Genomic DNA, 25,000 nt, shown 5'->3' with positions numbered 1-25,000 from the left:
GAAAGTGGCATATAGGCCAGACACGGCTCCGATGTGTGCAGACTTTAATCGAGTGTGTAACCTACAAACCTCCTTGAAGTCGTCCTGTTCTGTGTGAATATCAGCCATGCCTGAGCTGCTGTGAAGCGTGTTTCCCGGAAGAGCCCAGAATAACACACACACACACACACACACACACACCCCCGCAGGAGCCAATCCCACGGCTCTCCCGGCTCCTGACCGCTTCATATTAGGGTTACAGGTGTCTTTATGAGCAGAGCATCATGGGGGACGAGCCTCAGCTCGTGTTTCCTTAAATGTATTAATTATTTATTCGATTATGTGGCTTATAATGTTTTATATTAGAAAGAGCCGAAATATAGCTGCAAAGTTTTTCCAACTAATACTCATAAAAACATATTATTTAGTTATTGTGTGTGTGTGTGTGTGTGTGTGTGTGTGTGTGTGTGTGTGTGTGTGTGTGTATGTATGTGTATATATATATATATATATATATATATATATATATATATATATATATATATATATATATATATATATATATATATATATATATATATATATATATATATAATTTTTTTTTTTATTTATTTTTATATTTTTTTATTTACACACAATACAAATTTTGAAAAAAAAACTATTGCACATTTCTTTTATTACATGAATATACTGACTATTAAAACATCTCTCTGAAGACTCTTAGAACTCCTTTTACTTTTTTTATATCGCCAGCAAATATACAGCACTGTAAAAATATATTCTGTGTACGACCCAGCCTCGGGGGTTACATAACATCCCTGACATCTGGAGTCTGTAGTAAAGGACTCGTTCTGATTGGTCGGGATGGACCAACGCCTTCGGTCCGAGCACGTGTGGACCGGAGCAGGACCTGAGACCTGATAGCCTGTGAGAGTCCGGTCCTACATTAGCATCTTCTCAGTGACGGAAGTAAAACCTGGAGCTCACGCCGTCGATCATTTACTGTTTAACCAAAGAAACTGGTCACAACGTTATACTGAAATGCCACTTGACATATATGTGTAGTGTGTGTGTGTGTGTGTGTGTGTGTGTGTGTGTGTGTGTGTGTGTGTGTGTGTGTGTGTGTGTGTGTGTGTGTGTGTGTGTGTGTGTGTGTGTGTGTGTATCTATAAATAAAAATAAATATGAATAAATATATAAATAAATAAATAATTAAATCTATATATAAATAAATAAAAATAAATAAACAATTAAATCTATATATAAATAAATAAAAATAAATAAATCTATATAAAATAAATAAAAATAAATAATTAAATCTATATATAAATTAAAAATATATGAATAAATATATAAATAAAAATAAATAATATATAAATAATAAATATAAATAAATAAATATATATATATATATATATATATAAAAAATATCTGAAAAATGTCTGAATGGCACATTACAAACTCAAAAAGGTCATGATTCAGAATTATGAGAGAAACTGGGAGATTGGAAGATGTTTTAAGAGGAAAAAGGGGCGTAAAATCGAAAAACGAGTGAGATGTAAACTTAGTCTCATTACCTTCAGAGAGGAAAACCAAAGCACTTTTTCTCAGAATATCAGGATTGCGAGCATTGAGAGGTTTTTTCTTTTAAATATCAGAATGGCTAGACACTCTGGAGAGAGGCAAAAGATTGTGAGCTGTAACTATAAATGCAAATAGCGTTTTGGGACCCTTTTTATGAAGTGTTCTTGACTCTGTTTCTGTGTTCTGGGCAGGTGCTGCCGGGGTCCTCGTCGGACATCCCTTCGACACGGTTAAGGTTAGTATTCATCAACGTAATCGGAGTGAATGTGTCATCTGAGCCGGCTGATGATTTCTTAGGAAGTCTCTTAAAGCGAGCAAACAGGTTATCATTGCTATTTGTGGCTGATGTTTAACGCGGTGGGCTTGTTATCTGTCGTGACACTTTACTCCGTCCTATCTGTTTCACGCTGAACCCTGTGACTTCTGTTGCTAAATAAATCAGTTTGTGAAAGCACGTCATACAGCTCTTCTGCTCACAGGCTCCACAACTACAAGCAGTGATGCAGCTAACCCTTCACTTATGTGTCTGGGATTCTTTTTTATTTATTTATTATTTATTTATTATTTATTATTATTTTTTATTTAATGTCTTCAGGTTTATTTCTATAACTAATATTTGTAGTTAATAAAATTATATATATATATATATATATATATATATATATATATATATATATATATATATATATATATATATATATATATATATTTAATTATTGTTATTTTTATTATTTCTATTCTTTTTATTTTTATTATTTTTTTTTTTTAGATATAATTATTACATTTAACTTTATTTTATACATCATATGTACATCTGTTTAATTAATTCTATTAATTGCATTAATAATACTGCAATAAAACAACACAAAGTAAGCTTTTTGGCAATTGTATATTTAGTTTTATTTAAATTTTTACTCTGCTATTTATCTGGAACAAAATCATTCATATATATATATATATATATATATATATATATATATATATGTATATAGTTGTTGTTTTTTTATATATTTGTTTTGTTGCTTCTTATTTTACTGTTTGATAAAATTTTTAGGCCCTACTTAAAAGAACCTAATAGAAAATTATAAAAAATTGTATTATATTTTTTGGCATATACATAATTTTTTTTTACAGGTATATGCATTTTGCAGCTGGTTTTGTACTGAATTGTGTTAAATGTGTTATTGACTAGACTAGACCACAGTGGTGTTTCACCCGCTCCTGTTTTCAAAAGAAACTTCTTCATGGGTTTGTAATAGTCATGTCGTCTCCCGTAGGTCCGTCTTCAGGTCCAGAGCGTGGATAATCCACTTTACAGAGGGACTTTCCACTGTTTCCAGTCCATCGTGCGTCAAGAGTCAGTGAGTGGAAACTTCAGCGCTTTTAACTACAGAACAAACACCTACACGCACAAACACTTTCACAAATATTTATTTTGCATTTAGCGATTTTTAGTTCTTTTTAAATAATTACTCGTTGCACGTACTTCAGTGAAATAACAAAAGCACACACCAAAAAGCAGATCTGTAGCAATCTGAGTCCCATTCAGTTGTGGTTTAAGTGTGGTCAAGTGTGTCAAAAAAACTGAGGAACTGCTTCAGTTTAAGTGCAGAAGATGTCAAGTCTAAGTAACTGCACTAAACCTAAAGCAAAACATTTCATTGCACTTAAGTATTTAAAGAGGCAATTGAGATTTTCATTGTAATCTTTTTGAAGCAAAAAACAAAATGCCCCAAATAACACACAAAAATAATTATGTAGTAATAAATGACTAATACACACTTACTAATGATTATTTATTGAAGACAATAATTGATAGTTTCTCCCAGAAAGGTATATAAATATGTAAAGAGTGTATTAAAGTCTGATCTCAATTTTAAAAAATATATATATATATAAAAGCTTTTTATATACTAAATATAAAAAGCTTACAAATATTTTAACTAATATTCATCACTTACTAATTTCCTAATTACATAAAATTAAAAACTAAGTTAAGTTCAAAATCTATTTATAATATATATATATATATATATATATATATATATATATATATATATATATATATATATATATATAATTATTTATTTATTTATTTATTTATTTATTTATTTATTTATTTTGATCCAAATTACATTTAAAGTCAAGGCTGAAAATTAATCTTAATTTTGGGATGACAATCCTTTTTTAGACACAAAGTTTGAACTATAATATTGTTGAAACAACAATTTTTTTTATTCTTAAATTTGAATTAATATTTTAGCCACCTTATATTGCACTTTATATTAATATTTGATTTTGATTATATGATGTATGTATTATATATTATTAGTTACCTTTTATACTTTTGTTAGGGTAAAATTATTGCATAGTTGTTAAAACATGCATTTTATTCTCGATCGCCACAAATAAAGTATTTTTTGAATGCTATGGCATCAAATGATAAATAAATAAAATAAATAAACACTTATTCAAACACTTAACTCTGCTTTTGATTTCTGTGCACTTGTGATCCTGGAAAACAAAACCAGTCATACGGGTCAGTTTTTTTTAAATGCTTTTTATGCATCACCTGAAAGCTGAATAAATTTCCATTCGTTTTATAGCTTGTTGGGATAAAAAAAAAATACTTGGTTGCGAGCGATGCATCTATTTGAAAATGTAAAGGAAAAAAAAAACAACTAAATATTGAGAAAATTCTTTAAAATTGTCCAAATGCTAAAGTTCTTAGCAATGCATATTACTAATAAAAAATAAAGACAGTAGGAAATTTGCAAAACATCTTCCTGGAACGTGATCTTTACTTAATATCCTAATGATTTTTGGCATAATTTTGAGCCATACAATATATAGGCTATTGCTATAAAATACACTTGTGCTCCTCATGACTCCAGGGTCACCTGGGATGACTTTTTTTACATTTTCCGCAGATGTTTGGCCTTTATAAAGGTATTGGGTCACCCATGATGGGCCTGACGTTCATCAACGCCATCGTCTTTGGTGTTCAGGGCAACGCAATGCGCAAGTTGGGCGAGGACACGCCCATAAACCAGTTCCTAGCCGGAGCGGCGGCCGGCGCCATCCAGTGCGTGATCTGCTGCCCGATGGAACTGGCCAAGACCCGGATGCAGATGCAAGGAACGGGCGAGAAGAAGTCGTCCTCTCGGAAGGTCTACAAAAACTCGCTGGACTGCCTGGCTCGCATTTACCAGCGCGAGGGTTTGCGCGGGGTTAACCGAGGGATGTTGACGACTCTCATCCGAGAGACGCCGGGATTTGGCGTTTATTTCCTGGCGTACGACCTCCTGACGCGATCGCTGGGGTGCGAGCCGGAGGACCCGTACTTGATCCCCAAGCTGCTGTTCGCTGGAGGCATGTCGGGAATCGCGTCTTGGCTTTCGACGTATCCGGTGGACGTGATAAAATCCCGCCTCCAAGCCGACGGCGTCGGAGGAAAGTACCAGTACAGCAGCATCATGGACTGCACGAGAAAGAGCATCCAGCGTGAAGGTTGGCGGGTTTTCACACGCGGACTTACTTCCACTCTTCTACGCGCTTTTCCGGTCAACGCAGCCACTTTCGCAACGGTAACGCTCTTCCTTTTGTACATACGCCCGGACGAGGGATCGAAGGATTGCGAAGCGGCTCCAGCTTCGCATCAAGCGGCGTTGCAGCAGCAAGCGCAACCGTCCAGTCTGTGAGTAACCCCGAAATACTGGGATAGCGACTAGCGTAGCACTTCCCGAAATAATGGCTGACCTGTTACTAAACGAACAGTTGCTGCGCATCGAGCACATCTGTCCACTGTAAACAGAATTGCACAACCTTTCTATCCATACAATGACTTGAGCTCCGCATCTGTAAATATATATAATATATATATTTTTTATATTTAATGATATTTAACGAAGACGTTCCCTGTGTCTGCCTTACGAGAGCTGAGCGAATCCGACCTCTGGTAAAACTTGATTTGACCTTGCAAATTATTGCTACACTGAAAAGATTCCAGTGTCTAAACAAATGCTCAAGTTTAGTTAGGGTGGACACCAGTTGATGCAAATGAAAAGAAGGTTTCAGGTCATTTGTGTTTTTCGCTGGAAAGTTTTGGGAAAATAGTTACCAAGGACTTTCCCAGCCTCATTTTTGTTTGCATCAAACTTAGCATGGCCTCTAGCCTGACTAAGTTAATATCCCAGACACAAGATTAAATTTGTACTCTCAACCCCACCCAGTCATAAACAAATACGGTTTTGGCAATGGGGAATTTAGTCTTTGTTACTGTGATGTTTTTAATCTGAGGAGTGAGAACCTTTTAATGGAAGCTGCTGGTGACATTGTGTACAAGGTCGCAATATCTTGGCCAACTGTAAAAGTTGTGCAATCAATATGGTAGACGCCAAATTACGTTTGCTGAAATTTCTAAATCACTGAGGAGCTATTGATGTTGTCTTTCATTTGGTTCCTGGTGTACTGAAAAGAGAATAAACCAAAGGTTTTTGCCAGATAAATCAAATTCTGTCCCCCTTGTTTTATGGTGTATTATCTCCAAAATGAATGCAATATTTGCATGTTCTCTGTAACTTATTAAAGTGTTTGGATACAGATTGTATCTGGTCCACTGTAATAATATCTAAACTGCTGTTAAATGACCTGCTGTGTTTAAGTAACGTGTTTTGATTTACAGAAGCATGCGGGTTGTCTTCAAGATCAATATATTTTATGCGTGTATATATATCAAGGCTTGAATTTTAGATGGATGTGTAAATAGAGTTCCATGTGGTTGATTTCCGAGTGCTGAATGTAGGAGACTAAAACATGCACTTGGGAAAGCAGTAGACAGAAGAGGTTTGCAAGGCTTTTAAAGAATGTGCTGCTCATTTTGTAACGGTTATGGATTGTACGTTGAATTGAATGTAAATATGTAGTATTCCATTAAAAAGGGAAGTTTAGACATATGCATTGAAAACAAAAATGTTTTGTGTGATATCTGTGAGAAATGTAAATAGTGTATGTTACAGAGTTAGATCGGTTTCAAAAGTACTAAATTGGTTTTAATTTGAATAGTTTTAGTTTTCTTTCTTTTTCAGATTTGTTGTTACTGCCGTTGCCGAACGGATGGATCAGTATTGAATCTGATTAAATGTCTGTCCTATTTTTGTATGAAAAAGATTAGTTCTGCTCTGCTCCCATTTGAAAAGTGATTGGCCTCAACCAATTCATAAATTGCTTTTGGTCGGCTAAAGTATGTGAAAATAAATGGGATAAATTATACATCTTGTGTCTTTTTTTTGTCTTTACATGTCAACAACAAGTTGTATATAATGTGGTAGCATAAACCACAAACATTAGTATTTTATTTCATTTTTAACATAAAAATGCATTTCAGGTTCTAAGACAACTGCCTTTTATGTTATTTTGTTCAGTCTCATTTATGGTTTGACTAATGTTAATCCATAGAGAAGTACATGCACTAATTTTAATACTAGTGAACAAACAATTCTAGGTGAGATTGCACAACTGCTCAAGACACATTACTCATCCTGGGATTTCTTTCCAGGCACACCATCTCTAGTTTTAGCACGCAGTTTGTTTACTTGAGATTCTGCAATGTCTGCCCGCTCTTCTGCCTCTTCTAGCTCATGCTGCAGTTTTCGTAATTTGGCCAGGTTGGCATTTGCCTGTTCCTCTGCTTCTTCGGCAGAACGTTTGTAAGATTTTACTTTCAGTTGTAGCTTGTCCACCAAGTCCTGCAGTCTTGCCAAGTTCTTGCGATCCTCGTCCGTCTGATAAGTTAGCTCCTTGATGCGTCGCTCATACTTTCTCACACTTTTAACGGACTCCGAACCTCGCTTTTGCTCTGCGTCCAACTCATTCTCAAGATCACGGATACGTGCCTCCATTTTCTGTAGCTGCTTTTTCCCTCCTTTCATTGCTACTTGCTCTGCTTCATCAAGACGGTGCTGTAGGTCCTTAATTGTCTGTTCCATGTTCTTTTTCATCCTTTCAAGGTGTGCGCTAGTGTCTTGTTCCTTCTTTAACTCCTCAGCCATCATGGCTGCATCAGTGATGGCTTTCTTTGCCTTTTCTTCTGCGTTGCGGTTCTCTTGCACCAGCTCCTCCACTTCATTTTGCAGCTGAAGCAGATCTGTCTCTTGCTTCTTCTTTTGGTTGATGAGGCTGGTGTTTTGAGAGTGCAGAAGTTGCATCCTCTCGGTTGCTTCAGTAAGTTCTTGTTCTGCTAGTTTGCGACCTCTCTCGGTTTGTTCTAGCACTGCTCTAAGTTCTTCAAGTTCTGCTTGAAGCAGGTTGTTTCTGCGCTCCAACAGGGCAATGTTTTCCTTGAGATCATCATTACTGTGGAGTGTGTCGTCTAGTTGGACTTGAGTGTCCTTTAAGCACGACTGGATCATCTTCAGCTGCTTCTGAGCATCTGCTGCCTGCCTGTTGGCTTGGCTTAATTGAATTTCCATTTCATTAAGATCTCCCTCCATCTTCTTTTTTACTCTTAGGGCCTCGTTACGGCTTCTTGTCTCTGCCTCAAGGGAGGCCTGCAAGGATTCAACCATACGCTGGTAGTTTCTTTTTGCTTGTTCCATTTCCTCATCCTTCTCAGCCATCTTGCGATCAACATCTGCCTTCAGCTGGTTGAACTCCAGCTGAGCTCGTAGGATCTTACCTTCTTCATGCTCAACTGAAGCATCAGCTTCTTCTAGTGCAGACTGTAACTCTGCTTTCTCCTGTTCCATCTGTTTCCTCAGTTTTTCTAACTCATGGACACTCTTCCGTCCTTCTCCCACTTGATCTGTTAAGTCTGAGATCTCCTCCTGTAGGTTCTTGTTTTCCCTCTTGATGGTCTCAAGATGATCTAGAGTTTCTTCATAGGAATTCTTCAGTTTAAAGAGCTCGGTACTTAAGCTGCGGGCTTCCTTTTGTGCTGCCTCAAGCTCACACTGTGACTCTTCGTACTTTTGTTTACACTCCGCAATGACTTTGTCAAAGGATCTCTGTTTTTTGTCCAGGGCCGCTGATGCTGCATTTGACCTTTCAAGATCTAGCATCAGATCCTCAATCTCATTTTGCAGGCGATGTTTTGTTTTCTCAAGAGATGAACACTTTGCATTCACTGCTTCCACTGCTTCCTCTGCTTCTTGCAATTTTTGTACAAGTTTCTTCTTGGCTTCCTCCAGTTCCTCTGTTCTCTGAATTCCATCAGTCTCATACCTTGCCCTCCATGTTGCTACCTCAGTATTGGCCTTGGATAATGCCCGTTGGAGCTCAGCTTTTGCTTCTTGTTCCTCCTCAAATTGCTCTCTTAGTAAGTCACAATCATGACGGGCTGACTGCACAGCATGAGCAAGTGCATTCTTTGCTTTCACTTCTTCCTCAAGTTGCCTTCTCATGTCTTCAAGTTGCTGGGTGTAGGAGGTCTTTCCTCTAGTGAGTTGGGAAATCAGACATTCCTTCTCTTCCAATTGTCGTCCAAGTTCCCCATTTTCAGTCAGCAGCTTGGCTTTCTGGGTAGACAAATCATTCAGAGCTCTCTGGGCTTCTTCAGCTTTTGACCTATGCTCATTCATCTGATCTTCCAGTGAACGGCACATCTTTTCGAGATTTACCTTGGCTTTTACCACACTCTCCATGTTTGAGGAAAGGTCATCCAATTCTAACTTGAATTCAACTTTTTCCTTCTCCAACTTTTGTTTGACCCTTTGCAAATTGTCAATCTGTTCTCCTAGTTCAGCCACACTGTCTGCATGCTTCTTACGAAGGGAGGCAGTAGTGGCCTCATGCTGAAGAGTTGCTTCCTCAAGGTCCCTGCGCAACTTTTGAAACTCTGACTCTCTTTTTTTATTGAGTTCTACCTGAGCACAGGTGGCCCCACCCGCCTCTTCCAGGCGCTCACTGATGTCCTCCAGTTCTCGAGAAATATCAGATCGTTGTTTCTCGACCTTTGCACGAGCCGCACGCTCCGCATCCAGCTCCTCCTCCAGTTCTTCAATTCGAGCTTGATTTTCTTTGAGTTTTTTCTGCAACTGTGCTGAAGCTGTTTGCTCGTCTTCAATCCTTCCATTTAGCTGATTCATTTCAAAGTCTTTCTTTTTAAGTTTTTCCTCTAGCTGCTGTTTGTCATTCTCCAAATCCATTGCATTTTCTTGAGTCAATTTCACGTCTCCCTCCAGTTTTCTTTTGCTGCGCTCCAAGTCCATCCTCACTTTTTTCTCTTGCTCCAATGAGCCCTCAAGGTCATCCACCTGTTGTTCAAGCTTAGCTTTTGCTTTTGTCAGTGTGTTTACTTTGTCTTCCTCACTTTGAAGGTCATCCAGTGTTTGCTGGTGAGCCTCTTGCAGAGATTTTTTCTCTTTGGTGAGTTTCATTATGTTTTCATCAAGAGATGCCATTTCTTCGGTTAGATTCTTTACTTTGTTCTCAGTGGCATGTTTTTCCTTTTCCACCTTGGCCAATGTCAGCTCCAGGTCATCTATATCTCTCTTGAGTTCAGAACATTCATCCTCCAACTTGCGTTTCTTGGCTGTGAGGTCTGCGTTTATCTCTTCTTCATCTTCTATTCGTTCTGACAGCTCTTTGACTTTTGCTTCTAGCTGGATTTTGCTTTTTATGAGCTGTTCACATCGTTCTTCAGCATCCGTAAGAGTGTCTTGCTCTGATTGCACCTGAAGAAGCAAATCATTCTTCTCTTGAAGAAGACTGACCATCTTCTCTTCCAACTCTTTCCTCCTGGCTTCAGATTTCTCCAGTGCTTCTTTTAACTTGCTGAATTCATCCTTCATGTTTGCCATCTCCTTTTCAGACTCTGCACTCCTTAGTAAAGGTTTTATCTTAAAGAACAGTTTCATCCATGGCCAGTTTTTCACACCCAGGAAGGAACGAAGGTTCCACTGGATGACCATGAGGGCATCTCTTCGTTCCACCAGTTTCTGATACTCAACTCTCATCAGTAACCCACGAGCATAAGCTTGGATCCTCGTAAGGATGCGAGCGAGTTGGTCGTCGCGCATCTCTTCTAACGTACCGAGCAGGCCAGCTTTAAAAAAGACTTTTGTGTGGCCAAATTTATATTGCGTGTGGTCAATGTCTAGTGAGCCTAACAGCTTCTCTGCACTTTTCTTGTTTTCAATGAACTGACCTTCTGGGATGGCAGATGCATTTAGGATTCTGTACCTCTGTTTAAAATCGCCATAGAGGATCCTGTTTGGGAAACCTTTCCTGCAAATTCTGATACCCTCCAGTACACCATTGCAGCGAAGCTGGTGCATGACCAGACAGTTGTCCATGATTCCAGGAATCTTGCTCTCATTTGGAATCAAACAACGGACAAAGTGTGGGTGCGTGGTTTTCAAATTTGTCATTAATTTGTTAAGGTTTTCTCTGTGCAGGGCAGACACGGTCTGAAACGATGAACCTTTTTTCTTGGCCCCTTTCCCACCAGACTTCTCCCCTCCCTCCGCTCCTGCATAGTTTGAGAAAAGATGACTCAACAGCTTCAAAGACGATTTCTGAAAAAGCCCAACTACAGTTTCATTCAGTGGATCTTTGTTTTTCACCAGCCAACCGGTAATATTATAGTCAACAGTACCTGCATAGTGGGCCAAAGCAAAGTGTGCTTCTGACTTTCCCTTTACAACTCGTGGCTTCTGGAAAATGTTTGTCTTGCCCAAATGGTTGTCATATAGCTTTGCTTTGAATGTCTGATCACTGGCCTTTGGAAACATGCACTCTTCCTCAAGAATGGACATGATCCCTAGGGGTTTCTCAATCAGATCGATGCAGGATTGCAGATCCATCCCGAAGTCAATGAACTCCCAGTCAATCCCCTCTTTTTTGTATTCCTCTTGTTCCAGAACAAACATGTGGTGATTGAAAAACTGTTGCAGCTTTTCATTGGTAAAATTGATGCAGAGTTGTTCAAACGTGTTGAAATCAAAGATCTCAAAGCCAGCGATGTCTAGCACACCGATGAAATATTGCCGATGTTGCTTCGTGTCAAGGGATTGGTTAATTCTTACCACCATCCAGTTGAACATTTTCTCATACACCGACTTTGCCAGTGCACCAATCGAGTAATATACTTGGTCCACACTCTGTCCTTTTGTAACATACTCATTGCCTACCTTGACCCTTGGATGGCAGAGTCCTTTGAGCAGGTCAGCTGAGTTCAGCCCCATTAGATAAGCTGCCTTATCTGCATCTTCAGTACCGTCAGGCTCTGCCTGCTCTTCACGCTGTTTCTGTTTGAACTTCATATTGCCATAGTGCATGATAGCACCCGTCAGCTTGTAGACCCCCATCTTTTCTTCAGCGGTGAAGCCAAGTACATCAAATGCCTTGTCAGTAGCTAACAGCTCCTCGTTGTCATTAATGGAAGCGACTGATACTTCTCCTTGGGAGATGTAAGAGTAGTCATATGGATTATTGGTGATTAACATCATGTCCAGCAGTTCAGGCTTTTCGTTGGACAGTATTTGGAAGAAGATATGGTAGTTCCTCTCAGCTTTCAGTTGAAAGGTCACCCGAGACTTCTCCAGCAGGTATGTCTCGATATCAGCCGAGGAGAGTTTACCGCTTGTCCCGAAATGAATGCGGATGAATTTCCCAAAGCGAGACGAGTTATCGTTTCTCAAGGTTTTAGCATTGCCGAAAGCCTCAAGTGCAGGGTTAGCCTGGATTATCTGATCTTCCAGGGTTCCCTTGCTGGTGTCTTTCTTTCCGGTCGCTCCGCCAGCAGCAGCAATGCTTGCAAAATACTGGATGACTCTCTTGGTGTTGACGGTCTTCCCAGCGCCGGATTCTCCGGTGATCAGAACTGACTGGTTCTCCCGGTCAGTTAGCATGTATTGATAAGCATTGTCTGAGATAGAAAAGATGTGAGGCGGGGCCTCTGTTCTCTTCTTACCTCGGTAAGCTGCGACTACTTCCGAGTCGTACACGGGTAACCACTTGTAAGGGTTGACGGTTACGCAGAAGAGCCCTGAGTAGGTATAGATCATCCAGGCTGCATAACGCTCTTTGAGGTTGAACAGCACCGCAGGCTCGTGAAGGAAAGTGAACATCGCCATATCTTCGATTTTATCGAATTTGGGCGGGTTCTGGGGATGGACGTCTCCATCCTTAACGGTCACGGTCCTCCCATCCTCAGTCTTTACAGTCACCTTGCCTCCTTCCTTGCTGATAACTTGCCCCTTCACATACTCCACCTTTTCATCCACAACAAAACATTCGGTCTTGATGTCGAAAGCTCTCGTCTGAGCTTCCAGACGCTCTTTATCAGACTTTCTCAGAAAGGGAGCGGCCTTCCCGAACTCTGCCATAAGAGCATCACCCATCCTGACTACTTCAGATTTCCAGGTACAGAGAGAGTTGATGAGCACACCTCGGTTGAGGAAGCTTTAAAGACGCAAACCACTAGTGCTTGGTTTTTATAGACAGTAATGGAGATCCAAATAAGGATGTGAAAGGAAAGAACACAAGGGCAGGGATTTTATCAAGAGTTAAAAGCGGTGTAGGGTCAGTAACAAGACCTTTAGTTGTTGATTTCCTTATATAGACAACAAACACCTCCCTGATTGTTTCCATCCTTTAGAAATATTAGATATACCTCTACCATTAAGCACGATGCTCAAATTTTCTTTGCAAGTAATGCAATATGACTCATCATATCTTGTGCATTTAATGATTTAGAAAAATGCAGTGGAGACCATGAAAAAAAGTTTTTAGTATGGTTTTAACTTTTGTACTGCAATATGTTTTTTTTTTTTTTTTTGGTAAAATCACATTAAATTGATCAAAAATAACTATATTTTCTAGCCATTTTTTATAACTTGTATATTTTTTATTCAGCAAAGAAGCAGTAAAATGGCAGCGAATGCGTTACTTTAATTTTAATATAATTAATAATATAATTTTACACCAGATTTCTACTTCTATTAAATGCTGTTCTTCTGAACTTCCTATTCATGAGAGAATCCTGAGAAAAATAATTTTGTGAATTCTTTTGTGATTTCTGAAAACTATTTCTAAAGAACGATTTAAACACACATTAACATATAAAACTATATTAAATTGTAATAACATTTCACTTTTTCTTACAGTATTTTATGTATCAGCCTTGGTGAGCAGAAGTAAATAATCAGTAAATGAATAAATTACTCTAAACTTTACACTACAGAACAGTCATATACATGCACATATGCCGATATAATCATCATTTAGGAAAATATGGCATGGCCAAAACTAAACAGAAAACATGTTATGTAATGTTCACATTAAGTAGGACAAAGATGTGCTTTAATGGGAGCTGAGAGCGAGGAACGTGTTTGTTTTATCAGCTCTCCTCTGACAGATGCTGGAGACGACAGGGAAGACTCATCGTCGCTCACAAACAGCCCTGAAATAGAACACAGGAATGAAAAGAAGGCTGTTCCTCTGCTGTTATCTGCCTCTCTGTACTGTCTCTGAGCCTCATTCATGAAACAAGAAATCTCTCATAAAGCCATTCTATGCAATTCACTGCAAAACCTCATGGTTTGTGAATGACTTGCATTATATGAATGAGGCCTGACGTTCCTAATAAAACGGTTTCAGCAAAGAGGAAAACCGTCCGTTTGAACTCATTTTCTTTATGCAAACTTTCATTTGAAAGCTCATTAAGGGTAGAATTATGACTCGATGTGCTGACGTGTTCATAGTCGTGAGGAAAATAAATGATTTTATTTCATGTGTTCAACCAGCATTTTATTTGTTTTTTTTTAGTAAAAGTCATGTAGATATTTACATTAGTTTTACACTTTCAAGTTTAGTAATTTTGTTCTTTTGCCATTTTTATTCATCATTGTTTCCATTTAGCGTTATTTTTCTGTTTTAATTTTAGTATTTGCTGTATTTTTTTAAATATTTTTTGTCTAGTTTGAAGTGCTAATATGCATATTTTATATAATTTAAGTGCTTGAAGCATACTGAAAATGTATTTTATAAATATAAAAAAATATATATATTTTTTTTAGGTGTCTGTTTTAGCTTTCAAACTTTGTTGTAAAGCTGACTGGATATATTTGTCAGTATTTCTCATCAGAATTGCTGGGGTTCGTTCACAGCGATCGATCTAATCAGCGTGTGGTCAAACCCGTCAGATACAGCAATCGCAGAATGAAAAAAACAGCCAGGAGGAAACGTTTCTGAAACGATCTGCATGAACGTGAGCTTCCTCTAAATCACTATAATTATGATAAGGACCAAAAACGCAGCCCTCAATCATCAGACGTGCTTCAACAGCTTCCTGTGCTTGAGAACAATCAATGCTTTACACGCCGGATCAAACACAGTTTGTAAATTTAATGCTTAAAAATAAGGAACAGATCTGACATGCAATTTATGACATTTGCAACAACAGTTATGAGTTAGAGAAATCATTGAACACCTCTGAATACACAGTATGAAGTGTCTTCTCAGTTCAGTTTCATCCACACGTTCAACATCATTTATCCAAAGCTGTACAGCAATAAAAGTCAACATGTTTCTCTTACTCATCTTTCTTACTGATGGTTGTTTCTGCCACGGGGGGAAGGAAAAAAGGTCATTTGTGACTTTAATCTCACAATTCTGATTTTATATTTTTTCCTTGCAAATGTCGCAGTTAAAATGCATCTCAGTGAATGTCTTGCAAGTCAATTTTTTACTTGCAATATATCTCAAAATATATCTCCACTTTTCCTTGTAATTCTAAATTCTAATCTTCCTTCACAATCCTTTTTTCCCTCGATTCTGACTCTATCTCACATTTAATGACACATTTTGCTCGTAATTATTTATTTATTACAAATCTTAGTTCCTATCATATTTGCGATCGCATTTTTTCCCCCTCGGTTCAGATTCTCAAAATCCATTTTTTTTCCCTCACACTTCACATCTTTCAATTCTACATTTTTTCTTGAAATTCTGTTCTACATTTCGCAATTCAGACATTTACCTTGCGACCAATTTTTATTTTATTACAATTCTTAGTTCATATCTCGCAATTCTGATATCATCCAGTTAAAAACGGTTTTTCTCGCGATTGAGACTTTTCACAATTCTCTTTTTTTTCCTCGCGGTTCTGACTTTATATCTCGCAATTCTACATTTTTTTGTTTCTCGCAATTCTGACTTTCCTCGCAGTTACACTTTTTACAAGTCTTAATTCGTGTCTTGACTTTATATCTTTTTATATCTTTTTATATTATATATATTTTTTCACAATTCAGACTTTTCTGCATTTTTTTTGTCTGGCAATTCTGAATCCATACCTCACCGTTCTGACCTTTTCCTTTCCTTCTGACCTTTTCTCGCACCAATTCTGACTTCACACAAATAAAGATTATTCTCACAATTCTTACCGTTTCTTGTCGCGCAAGAGTAAGTCGACACCAATTCGCTCAATTCATTTTTCGTCTTTCTTTCTCAGAATTGCGAGAAATAAGGTCACAGCTACCTTTTAGTTCCCTGTCCACGAGGATGTAATAACCAGTCTATGTTACACACGGCGCACGATGCCGTCCAGCTCAGTCTCTGAAGTGCTGAAGGTCAGCATCGTGACATGCGTTTGCGATACTGCTCCACGAGCAGCACCAGACAGCGAGGAGAAGAGGCCTGGAGCATGAAGGGATGCTGGAGCAGATCCCCGGCGCCGGCTCGCTCCAGAGCATCACGGGTCAACATCGAGTCCAGAAAGTCCCTCAGGACCGGAGAGATCTGACCACAACACAGACACATACCATCAAACATCAAAGAGTCACCTCAATCCCGTTCAGCAGAATTATGACATACAGTCATTTTATTTTAATGCTTGAAATCGGCCTCATTTTAGTGGCCTTTAATTTTACAATTTTAAGTTCACTAATTTACCTTCTTTGTCCCGTATTTGTTTAAGCTTTATTTCTGTTCGGTCATTCGTGGGACGAAGCGGCGTAACTGCTATTAGATGTGAAAATTCATTTTTATTAAGTAAAAAAATAAAAAATATTTGAAATCATGTGAGGGATTAATACTAGAATGTATTTAATAATTATCTCCTCGAATTCGGGTTTTTTAGTATTACATCCGCCAGCATAAAAAAAGCATTTTTCCCATGCCATCACGTTATTTAAAGCATAAGAAAAAAATATATTTTATTCATATTTTATATATATATATATATATATATATATATATATATATATATATATATATATATATTTTATATTTATACATATATATATATTTATATATATATATATATATATATATATTTATATATATAATATGTAATTTATATATATATATATATATATATATATATATATATATATATATATATATATATATATATATTTTTTTTTTGTTGTTTTTTCACAAAAAATTACAATATTATTTTTAACATTTTTAGGTTTCTGGGGGTTTTTTTAATGCCAAACTTTGTTTAAGGCTGATTCTCAACTATGTTATAAAATATATAACAAAACTGTTTCATATACAGTTTTGTTTTACGCAATATGTGTGTAAAAATGTCCCTAAACTGGTCGTCTCATACACTATAACTTTACACGGCCTACTAATGTGTTGCTGGTTTATAATGGGAGTAACAATTGGACGGATTTTCATAAAATATATTGATAGAAGTTGTTTCTATTCAGCTGTTTTGTCTTCCAAAATGCACAAGAAACATGCTTTTAGTTCTGGTATGTATAAAACGCTGCCCTGCTTCATAACTGTGTCATATTTGGATTGAAGTCCCTTTAACATTTTCCTGAGATTATTGTCAAATCCGCACCATCTCCCAATTTCTGAGGAAATGATTCGAAACATTCAGATCATTTTATTCTCCTGAAATAAGTTCCATTAGCATGAACAGAAAAAACTGAATGGGTTCTACATGAACTTCAGCGAAAGAAATGTTGAATTTTGCATTCCACTGTTCTATTAAAAAATACTTAAACGTGACTCATGAATAAAAGCTTTAGAAACAATAACATACTCGCTGTTTGTTGGGTTTGTTTTAATACAGTAATTGATTAAAGTAATGTATTTTAACGCGACGCGAAATAATACATTTAGATATTTTATCCTATTTTATTGTGATATTTAATATTTTTTGTGGAATTGTTGAAAGTGTAATCTGTCCACTGTAAAAAAAAAATTCACACACATAAAGACAGACACACTCACACACACACAGACACACAAAAACACACACATAAACAGACAGACAGACACACACACACACACACACACACACACACACACACACACAAACAGAGACACACAGACACACACACACACAGAGAGACACACACAGACACACACACACACAGACACACACACACACACACAGACACACACACACACACACACACACACACACACACACATAAACAGACAGAGACACACACACACACACACACACACACACACACAGACACACACATAAACACACACACACACACACACACACACACACACACACACACACACACACACACACACACACACACATAAACAGACAGACAGACACACACACACACACACACACACACACACACACACACACACACACACATAAACAGACAGACAGACACACACACACACATAAACAGACAGACAGACACACACAGACACACACACAGACACACACACACAAACAGAGACACACAGACACACACACACATAAACACAGACACACACACACACACACACACAGACACACACACACACATAAACAGACAGACAGACACACACACACACACACACATAAACACACACACACACACACACACACACATAAACAGACAGACACACACACACACACACACACACACACACACACAGACACACACACACAAACAGAGACACACAGACACACACAGACACACACACACACACACACACATAACAGACAGACAGAGACACACATAAAGAAGTGTAATCTGTCCACTGTAAAAAATAAAAAAGAATTACCGTAAAATAACAGTAAAATTACAGCTCTTCATTTTTACAGCATGCTACTGTTATACTACCTTGGATTAACTCTAGCTCTACGTGCGTCAAACAGTTCGAGTTGAAAACACTATCATTCACACAGTGATGGTCATGTGAACCTGTTTCTGAGTCCACTAAGAAAATAAATTCGTAGTATAAATCAGAAAACATAAGTAACAAAAAACGTCTTTAACTCAAGTAGTTGCAGTTCATCATAACTACAGTAAACTAACAGATCTCTCGAGGAAAAGCACGTCCATACCTTTCAGTTACATTTTTACTCTTATCATTAGTTCAAGTGCTGTTTCCTGTAAAAATTACTTTTTGTTCTGTTTGGTCAATTTGACTCTTTTACGGTAAAATGCTGTTTTCGGGTTGCCAGTAATGCACTGTTTTCTGCCGTAATCCAATTACGGTTCGCTGCTGTTAAATTACATTTAACGCTCGCATATTTAACCCTTTAAACCCCACAGCACCTTATAATGTGCGCTAAAGCAACACAGAATCGACGTTGAAGTTAGCGAAGGAATTCTGAGAGAAATAATTATAATTGTGCATTTATGCGACGCAATTCTGAGACGTAAACCCGCAACTGAGTTATGAGATAATAAAGTCACAACTAGCTTTTTTATTCAGCGGCAGAAACACACTTCTACACACTTTCCCGTTCTGTAGTCGCCATCTTTAATTCTGTATAGTTCTAATCCTTAATGTAGTTCTTACTCTGCTGCTGTTCCTGGCGCTCGGCGCCGGCTCGTCTCTCAGCCTCTTCATCGCTGCTATCGGCGTCTCGCTGAAGTACGGAGGTTCTCCGTCGATCATCTCCACCACCATGATGCCCAGAGACCACACGTCCACCTACAGACACACGAAACACCGCTTCAGCTCATTCTGGAGCATTACTGTTTTAGCACGGTAATTGATCGAGGTTTCGTATATTATTTGGACATGTTTTATTATAGCTGTCGCATGTAAACGTGTTTAAAAACCACTATGGCGTTAAATAACAGTAACGTAGAGCGGATTCGCTGCCGATCGTTTACAGCTCTTCTTTTTTACAGCATGTTACTGTAATAGTGTCTATCTCCGGCTGAGAGGTGACCCTCAAAACAGAGCTCCCTTTTTATGTTCAGTTACATAAAAAAAAAAACTTTAAGATGTCCAAATGAAGGTCTCAAGAATGCATATTACTAAATAAAAAAAGAAAGACTTTTTTTTTTTTTACAAAATACCTTCATGGTACATGATTTGGCAAAAAATGTATAATTTTGAGCCATACAGTGTATTGTTTTCTATTGATACAGACGCCCCTGATTCTGTGCTCCGGGGTCATATATAACTCCATACAGGTTCCCCAAAGAAACTATCACTGCTTTATTCTCTGAAACATTCATGTGGCATTTAGGTCCTTTCAGAGGACAAGTTGCAAAAGTAACTTTTTTTTTTTTTTTTTTTGCACAACCAAAAAAAAATTATAATAAAAATTGAAAACTTTTTGAAAATATTTTGCCCATTTCAGAAATTCATAACTGACCGGGAACAACAAAAACCTTCTAAGAACATGCAATATTTATTAGGGATGTAAAACTCGTTAAAGGACATAAAAGATCATTCCACACACACACACACACACACACACACACACATAAACACAGACACACACACACACACACACAACACACACACACAGACACACACACACATAAACAGACAGACACACACACACACACACACACACACACACACACACATAAACACAGACACACACACACACACATAAACACAGACACACACACACACACATAAACACAGACACACACACACACACATAAACAGACACACACACACACACATAAACACAGACACACACACACACACACAAACACACACACACACACACACACACACACACACACACAACACACACACACACACACACACACATACACACACACACACACACACACACACACACACACACACACACACACACACACACACACACACACACAACACACACACACACACACACACATAACATACACACACACACACACACAGACACACACACAGTCACACACACACACACACAGACATAAACACAGGCACACATACACACAGACACAGACACACACATAAACAGACAGACACACACAAACACACACACACACACAGACACAGACACACGCACACACACACAGACATACACACACACACAGACACACACACACACACACACACACACACACACACACACATAAACAGTCAGACACACACACACACACACACACACACACACACACACACACACACACATAAAGAGTCAGACACACACACACACAGACACACATTAATGCCAAATTAGTCAGGCTTTCCAACCCTCCGGCCAATAAAGTAAGGTCAGGTGGGTCATGTGATGTTTAAACAGAGATTTAATAGATTCAGAATCCGGTAAAAAGAGCACACCTCTATCTCTGTGCAAATATTATGCATCGACTCGCATCGTTATATGTCTAAACGTGTTCATCATAGTAATCTGACGCATTCTGACGGTCGACGTGGTTCACCTCGGTGCCGTACGGCGTCTTGGAGACCACCTCCGGAGCCATCCAGTACGGGGACCCCACCAGCGACTTCCTCTTCGGGACGTCTTTGCTGATCTGAGCGCAGAAGCCGAAGTCGGACAGCTTGACCTGTTCAACAAAACACGACGTTCTCAGCTTCTCCACTAACTCTACGACAGAGAGAGCGCTTGACATCTTGACCTTTGACCCTTCGGTTTCAGCTTCCGCCTGTCATAGCCCTTCTTGTTCTGGGTCATGTGACCTCCATATAATATCTTGGACCGGTGTAGGCGAGAGATTCTGACGCACAAAAAGATATGTAGCTAGTGATAACTTATACGACGAGCGTGTTTGAAACCCTTGTTTTCTGTTTGCTCTCACTTATCTCGTCCTGTCCTTTCTTCTTTAAATAAAGCAACTTGTGACCTGCTTGTTCTCCCGCTCCTTGCAAAACCAAAGAACTTGTCTTGTGTTTTATTTCCTGGTAAAGAGCCGTTCGAGTGAAATAGTCTCAAGAGCGCTGTTTAATCACTTTTTGTTGTGTTTATGACATTCATTAGCTTTTGTTTCTCTGTTTTAATATATTTTTCGATTTTATTTATATATCTATTTTCATCATAGTTCTATTTTCTGGCGGTCGGCGTGGTTCATTCGATTGTGTCGTCGGCGTATTTCACTTCATTTCCGGAGCATTAAAGTCGTAGTAGTTTTCTTGTGTTTTGGTCAATAGCTTTTGTTTCTTTGATAGTTTTTTTTATTTTTATATTTTGTTTTCATTTTAATTTTAGTTAAAGTGTAAAGAATGTTTTTCAGTGTGTTTTTTTTCTTGTTTACTTTTATAAAAATACTTTTATTTCTGTTTCAGTAATTTAAACTAAACAAACATAAAAAGAAATAAATTAAATATGTTGATTTTTTTCTTAAAATTTGAAACCCTTGTTTATATGTATATATATCACTCTCACTCCTGTCCTTTCTTCTTTAAATAAAGCAACAGGTAAAGATGTAACTGATGCTCCTTGTGTCCAAAGAACTTGTCTTGTGTTTTGTGTCCTGTAAAGTGTATGTTCATGTGAAATAGTCTCAAGAGCGCTGTGTAATCACTGTGTTGTGTTTATGACATTCATTAGCTGTTGTTTCTTTATTTTATGTATTTTTCATGTTAAAGTGTGTTAATTATGTCTTATTTCAACTTCATGTATTGTGTGTCGTAGTAGTTTTCTTGTGTTTGTCAATAGCTTTGTTTCTTTGATAGTTTTTATTTTTATATTTGTTTTCATTTTAATGTTAGTTAAAGTGTAAAGAATGTTTGTGTGTGTTTTTTTACTTTGTGTGTTTGTAAAAATACTTTTATTTCTGTGTGTTATTTAAACTAAACAAACATAAATGAATAAATGTATTAAATATGTCTGTGTGTGTCTGTATATATATATATACTATGTGTGTGTATATGTATATGTATGTCTGTGTGTCTGTGTGTGTGTGTCTGTGTGTGTGTGTGTGTGTGTGTGTGTGTGTGTGTGTGTGTGTGTGTGTGTGTGTGTGTGTGTGTGTGTGTGTGTGTGTGTGTGTGTGTGTGTGTGTGTGTGTGTGTGTGTGTGTGTGTGTGTGTGTGTGTGTGTGTGTGTGTGTGTGTGTGTGTGTGTGTGTGTGTGTGTGTGTGTGTGTGTGTGTGTGTGTGTGTGTGTGTGTGTGTGTGTGTGTGTGTGTGTGTGTGTGTGTGTGTGTGTGTGTGTGTGTGTGTGTGTGTGTGTGTGTGTGTGTGTGTGTGTGTGTGTGTGTGTGTGTGTGTGTGTGTGTGTGTGTGTGTGTGTGTGTGTGTGTGTGTGTGTGTGTGTGTGTGTGTGTGTGTGTGTGTGTGTGTGTGTGTGTGTGTGTGTGTGTGTGTGTGTGTGTGTGTGTGTGTGTGTGTGTGTGTGTGTGTGTGTGTGTGTGTGTGTGTGTGTGTGTGTGTGTGTGTGTGTGTGTGTGTGTGTGTGTGTGTGTGTGTGTGTGTGTGTGTGTGTGTGTGTGTGTGTGTGTGTGTGTGTGTGTGTGTGTGTGTGTGTGTGTGTGTGTGTGTGTGTGTGTGTGTGTGTGTGTGTGTGTGTGTGTGTGTGTGTGTGTGTGTGTGTGTGTGTGTGTGTGTGTGTGTGTGTGTGTGTGTGTGTGTGTGTGTGTGTGTGTGTGTGTGTGTGTGTGTGTGTGTGTGTGTGTGTGTGTGTGTGTGTGTGTGTGTGTGTGTGTGTGTGTGTGTGTGTGTGTGTGTGTGTGTGTGTGTGTGTGTGTGTGTGTGTGTGTGTGTGTGTGTGTGTGTGTGTGTGTGTGTGTGTGTGTGTGTGTGTGTGTGTGTGTGTGTGTGTGTGTGTGTGTGTGTGTGTGTGTGTGTGTGTGTGTGTGTGTGTGTGTGTGTGTGTGTGTGTGTGTGTGTGTGTGTGTGTGTGTGTGTGTGTGTGTGTGTGTGTGTGTGTGTGTGTGTGTGTGTGTGTGTGTGTGTGTGTGTGTGTGTGTGTGTGTGTGTGTGTGTGTGTGTCTGTGTGTGTGTGTGTGTGTGTGTGTGTGTGTGTGTGTGTGTGTGTGTGTGTGTGTGTGTGTGTGTGTGTGTGTGTGTGTGTGTGTGTGTGTGTGTGTGTGTGTGTGTGTGTGTGTGTGTGTGTGTGTGTGTGTGTGTGTGTGTGTGTGTGTGTGTGTGTGTGTGTGTGTGTGTGTGTGTGTGTGTGTGTGTGTGTGTGTGTGTGTGTGTGTGTGTGTGTGTGTGTGTGTGTGTGTGTGTGTGTGTGTGTGTGTGTGTGTGTGTGTGTGTGTGTGTGTGTGTGTGTGTGTGTGTGTGTGTGTGTGTGTGTGTGTGTGTGTGTGTGTGTGTGTGTGTGTGTGTGTGTGTGTGTGTGTGTGTGTGTGTGTGTGTGTGTGTGTGTGTGTGTGTGTGTGTGTGTGTGTGTGTGTGTGTGTGTGTGTGTGTGTGTGTGTGTGTGTGTGTGTGTGTGTGTGTGTGTGTGTGTGTGTGTGTGTGTGTATGTCTGTGTGTGTGTGTGTGTGTGTGTGTGTGTGTGTGTGTGTCTCACCCTGCCGTCCAGAGTCAGTAAAATAGAGTCGCTTTTGATGTCTCTGTGAATGACACCCTGAGAGTGAAGATAACACAGAGCCTGGAGAACAGCTTCACACACCGACGCAATCTGCTCCTCCGTTAGCCTGAACACACACACACACAGACACATACACAGACACACACACGCACACACACACACACACACACACACACACAGACACACACCACACACACACACACACACACACACACACACACACACACACACACACACACACACACACACACACACACACACACACACACACACACACACACACACACACACACACATACATACACATACAGAATGAAGTTAAAGCATCTTAAACTGTTTATACTGATCAGGTGTAATAATAATGGTTTAGTGACTCTATAGCTCCCTCAAATGTTTTCTTCAGTATATTTGATAAAGGCATGGAGTAAAAGCATCCAAACAATCGCACCAAACCCATACATCGTGAATATTTGCGTACTGCATTTCAGTTCTCGATCCAACCCGACTTTTAATGCTTGATGCATGAGGCTCAGAATAAAGGGCTCTTGTTCCTGCTTTAGTGAAGGTTTGATGAATCTGACCTGGTTTCAGAGACGATGTTGGTGAGAGCGCCGCCCTGCAGGTACTCCATGATGACCCACAGCTCTTCACCCACCAGAGCGCTCTTAAACATCTCCACCACGTTCTTGTGCCTGTAATCTCTCATGATGACCACCTGTGTGCACATCCACAAACACCGCTTATTACACCAATAACACAGATTGTGTGTCTACATATATATATATATATACACATACAATTTAATGT

At 38.7% G+C, this 25,000-nt stretch overlaps 3 protein-coding genes across 5 annotated transcripts in view; 1 reads left to right on the top strand and 2 right to left on the bottom strand.

Moving 5' to 3' along the window:
- LOC122325309 (mitochondrial basic amino acids transporter-like) overlaps window positions 1-6,834 on the top strand; it is a 90,460-nt gene extending 83,626 nt beyond the window's left edge. For all 3 annotated transcript variants that reach the window (XM_043220321.1, XM_043220320.1, XM_043220319.1), the window contains 3 exons: window positions 1,755-1,798; window positions 2,841-2,924; window positions 4,494-6,834. In XM_043220321.1, the coding sequence (XP_043076256.1) occupies window positions 4,494-5,264 (771 nt within the window). In that variant the 5' untranslated portion in view covers window positions 1,755-1,798; window positions 2,841-2,924 and the 3' untranslated portion in view covers window positions 5,265-6,834. The remainder of the gene's footprint in view (window positions 1-1,754; window positions 1,799-2,840; window positions 2,925-4,493) is intronic.
- Window positions 6,835-6,882: 48 nt separating this feature from the next.
- Window positions 6,883-13,287, bottom strand: myh6 (myosin, heavy chain 6, cardiac muscle, alpha). The gene has a single exon (XM_043220305.1). The coding sequence runs from the start codon at window positions 12,903-12,905 to the stop codon at window positions 7,095-7,097; it is 5,811 nt and encodes a 1,936-aa protein (XP_043076240.1). The 5' UTR covers window positions 12,906-13,287; the 3' UTR covers window positions 6,883-7,094.
- Window positions 13,288-14,890: 1,603 nt separating this feature from the next.
- pak6b (p21 protein (Cdc42/Rac)-activated kinase 6b) overlaps window positions 14,891-25,000 on the bottom strand; it is a 22,896-nt gene continuing 12,786 nt past the window's right edge. Inside the window, 5 exon segments of the mRNA XM_043220309.1 lie at window positions 14,891-16,305; window positions 19,291-19,425; window positions 21,135-21,260; window positions 24,173-24,299; window positions 24,775-24,908. Of these exon segments, the coding sequence (XP_043076244.1) occupies window positions 16,138-16,305; window positions 19,291-19,425; window positions 21,135-21,260; window positions 24,173-24,299; window positions 24,775-24,908 (690 nt within the window). The 3' untranslated portion in view covers window positions 14,891-16,137.

The sequence above is a fragment of the Puntigrus tetrazona genome, chromosome 20 (assembly GCF_018831695.1).
Source record: "Puntigrus tetrazona isolate hp1 chromosome 20, ASM1883169v1, whole genome shotgun sequence".
NCBI classification, from domain to species: Eukaryota; Metazoa; Chordata; class Actinopteri; order Cypriniformes; family Cyprinidae; genus Puntigrus; species Puntigrus tetrazona.
Note: the sequence above shows the minus strand (reverse complement) of the source record. Positions and strands in the feature narration are given on the sequence as shown.

Excerpts from the sequence above, each read along its gene's own strand:
- myh6 (XM_043220305.1), bottom strand. The coding sequence starts at position 12,905 with ATGGGTGATGCTCTTATGGCAGAGTTCGGGAAGGCCGCTCCCTTTCTG.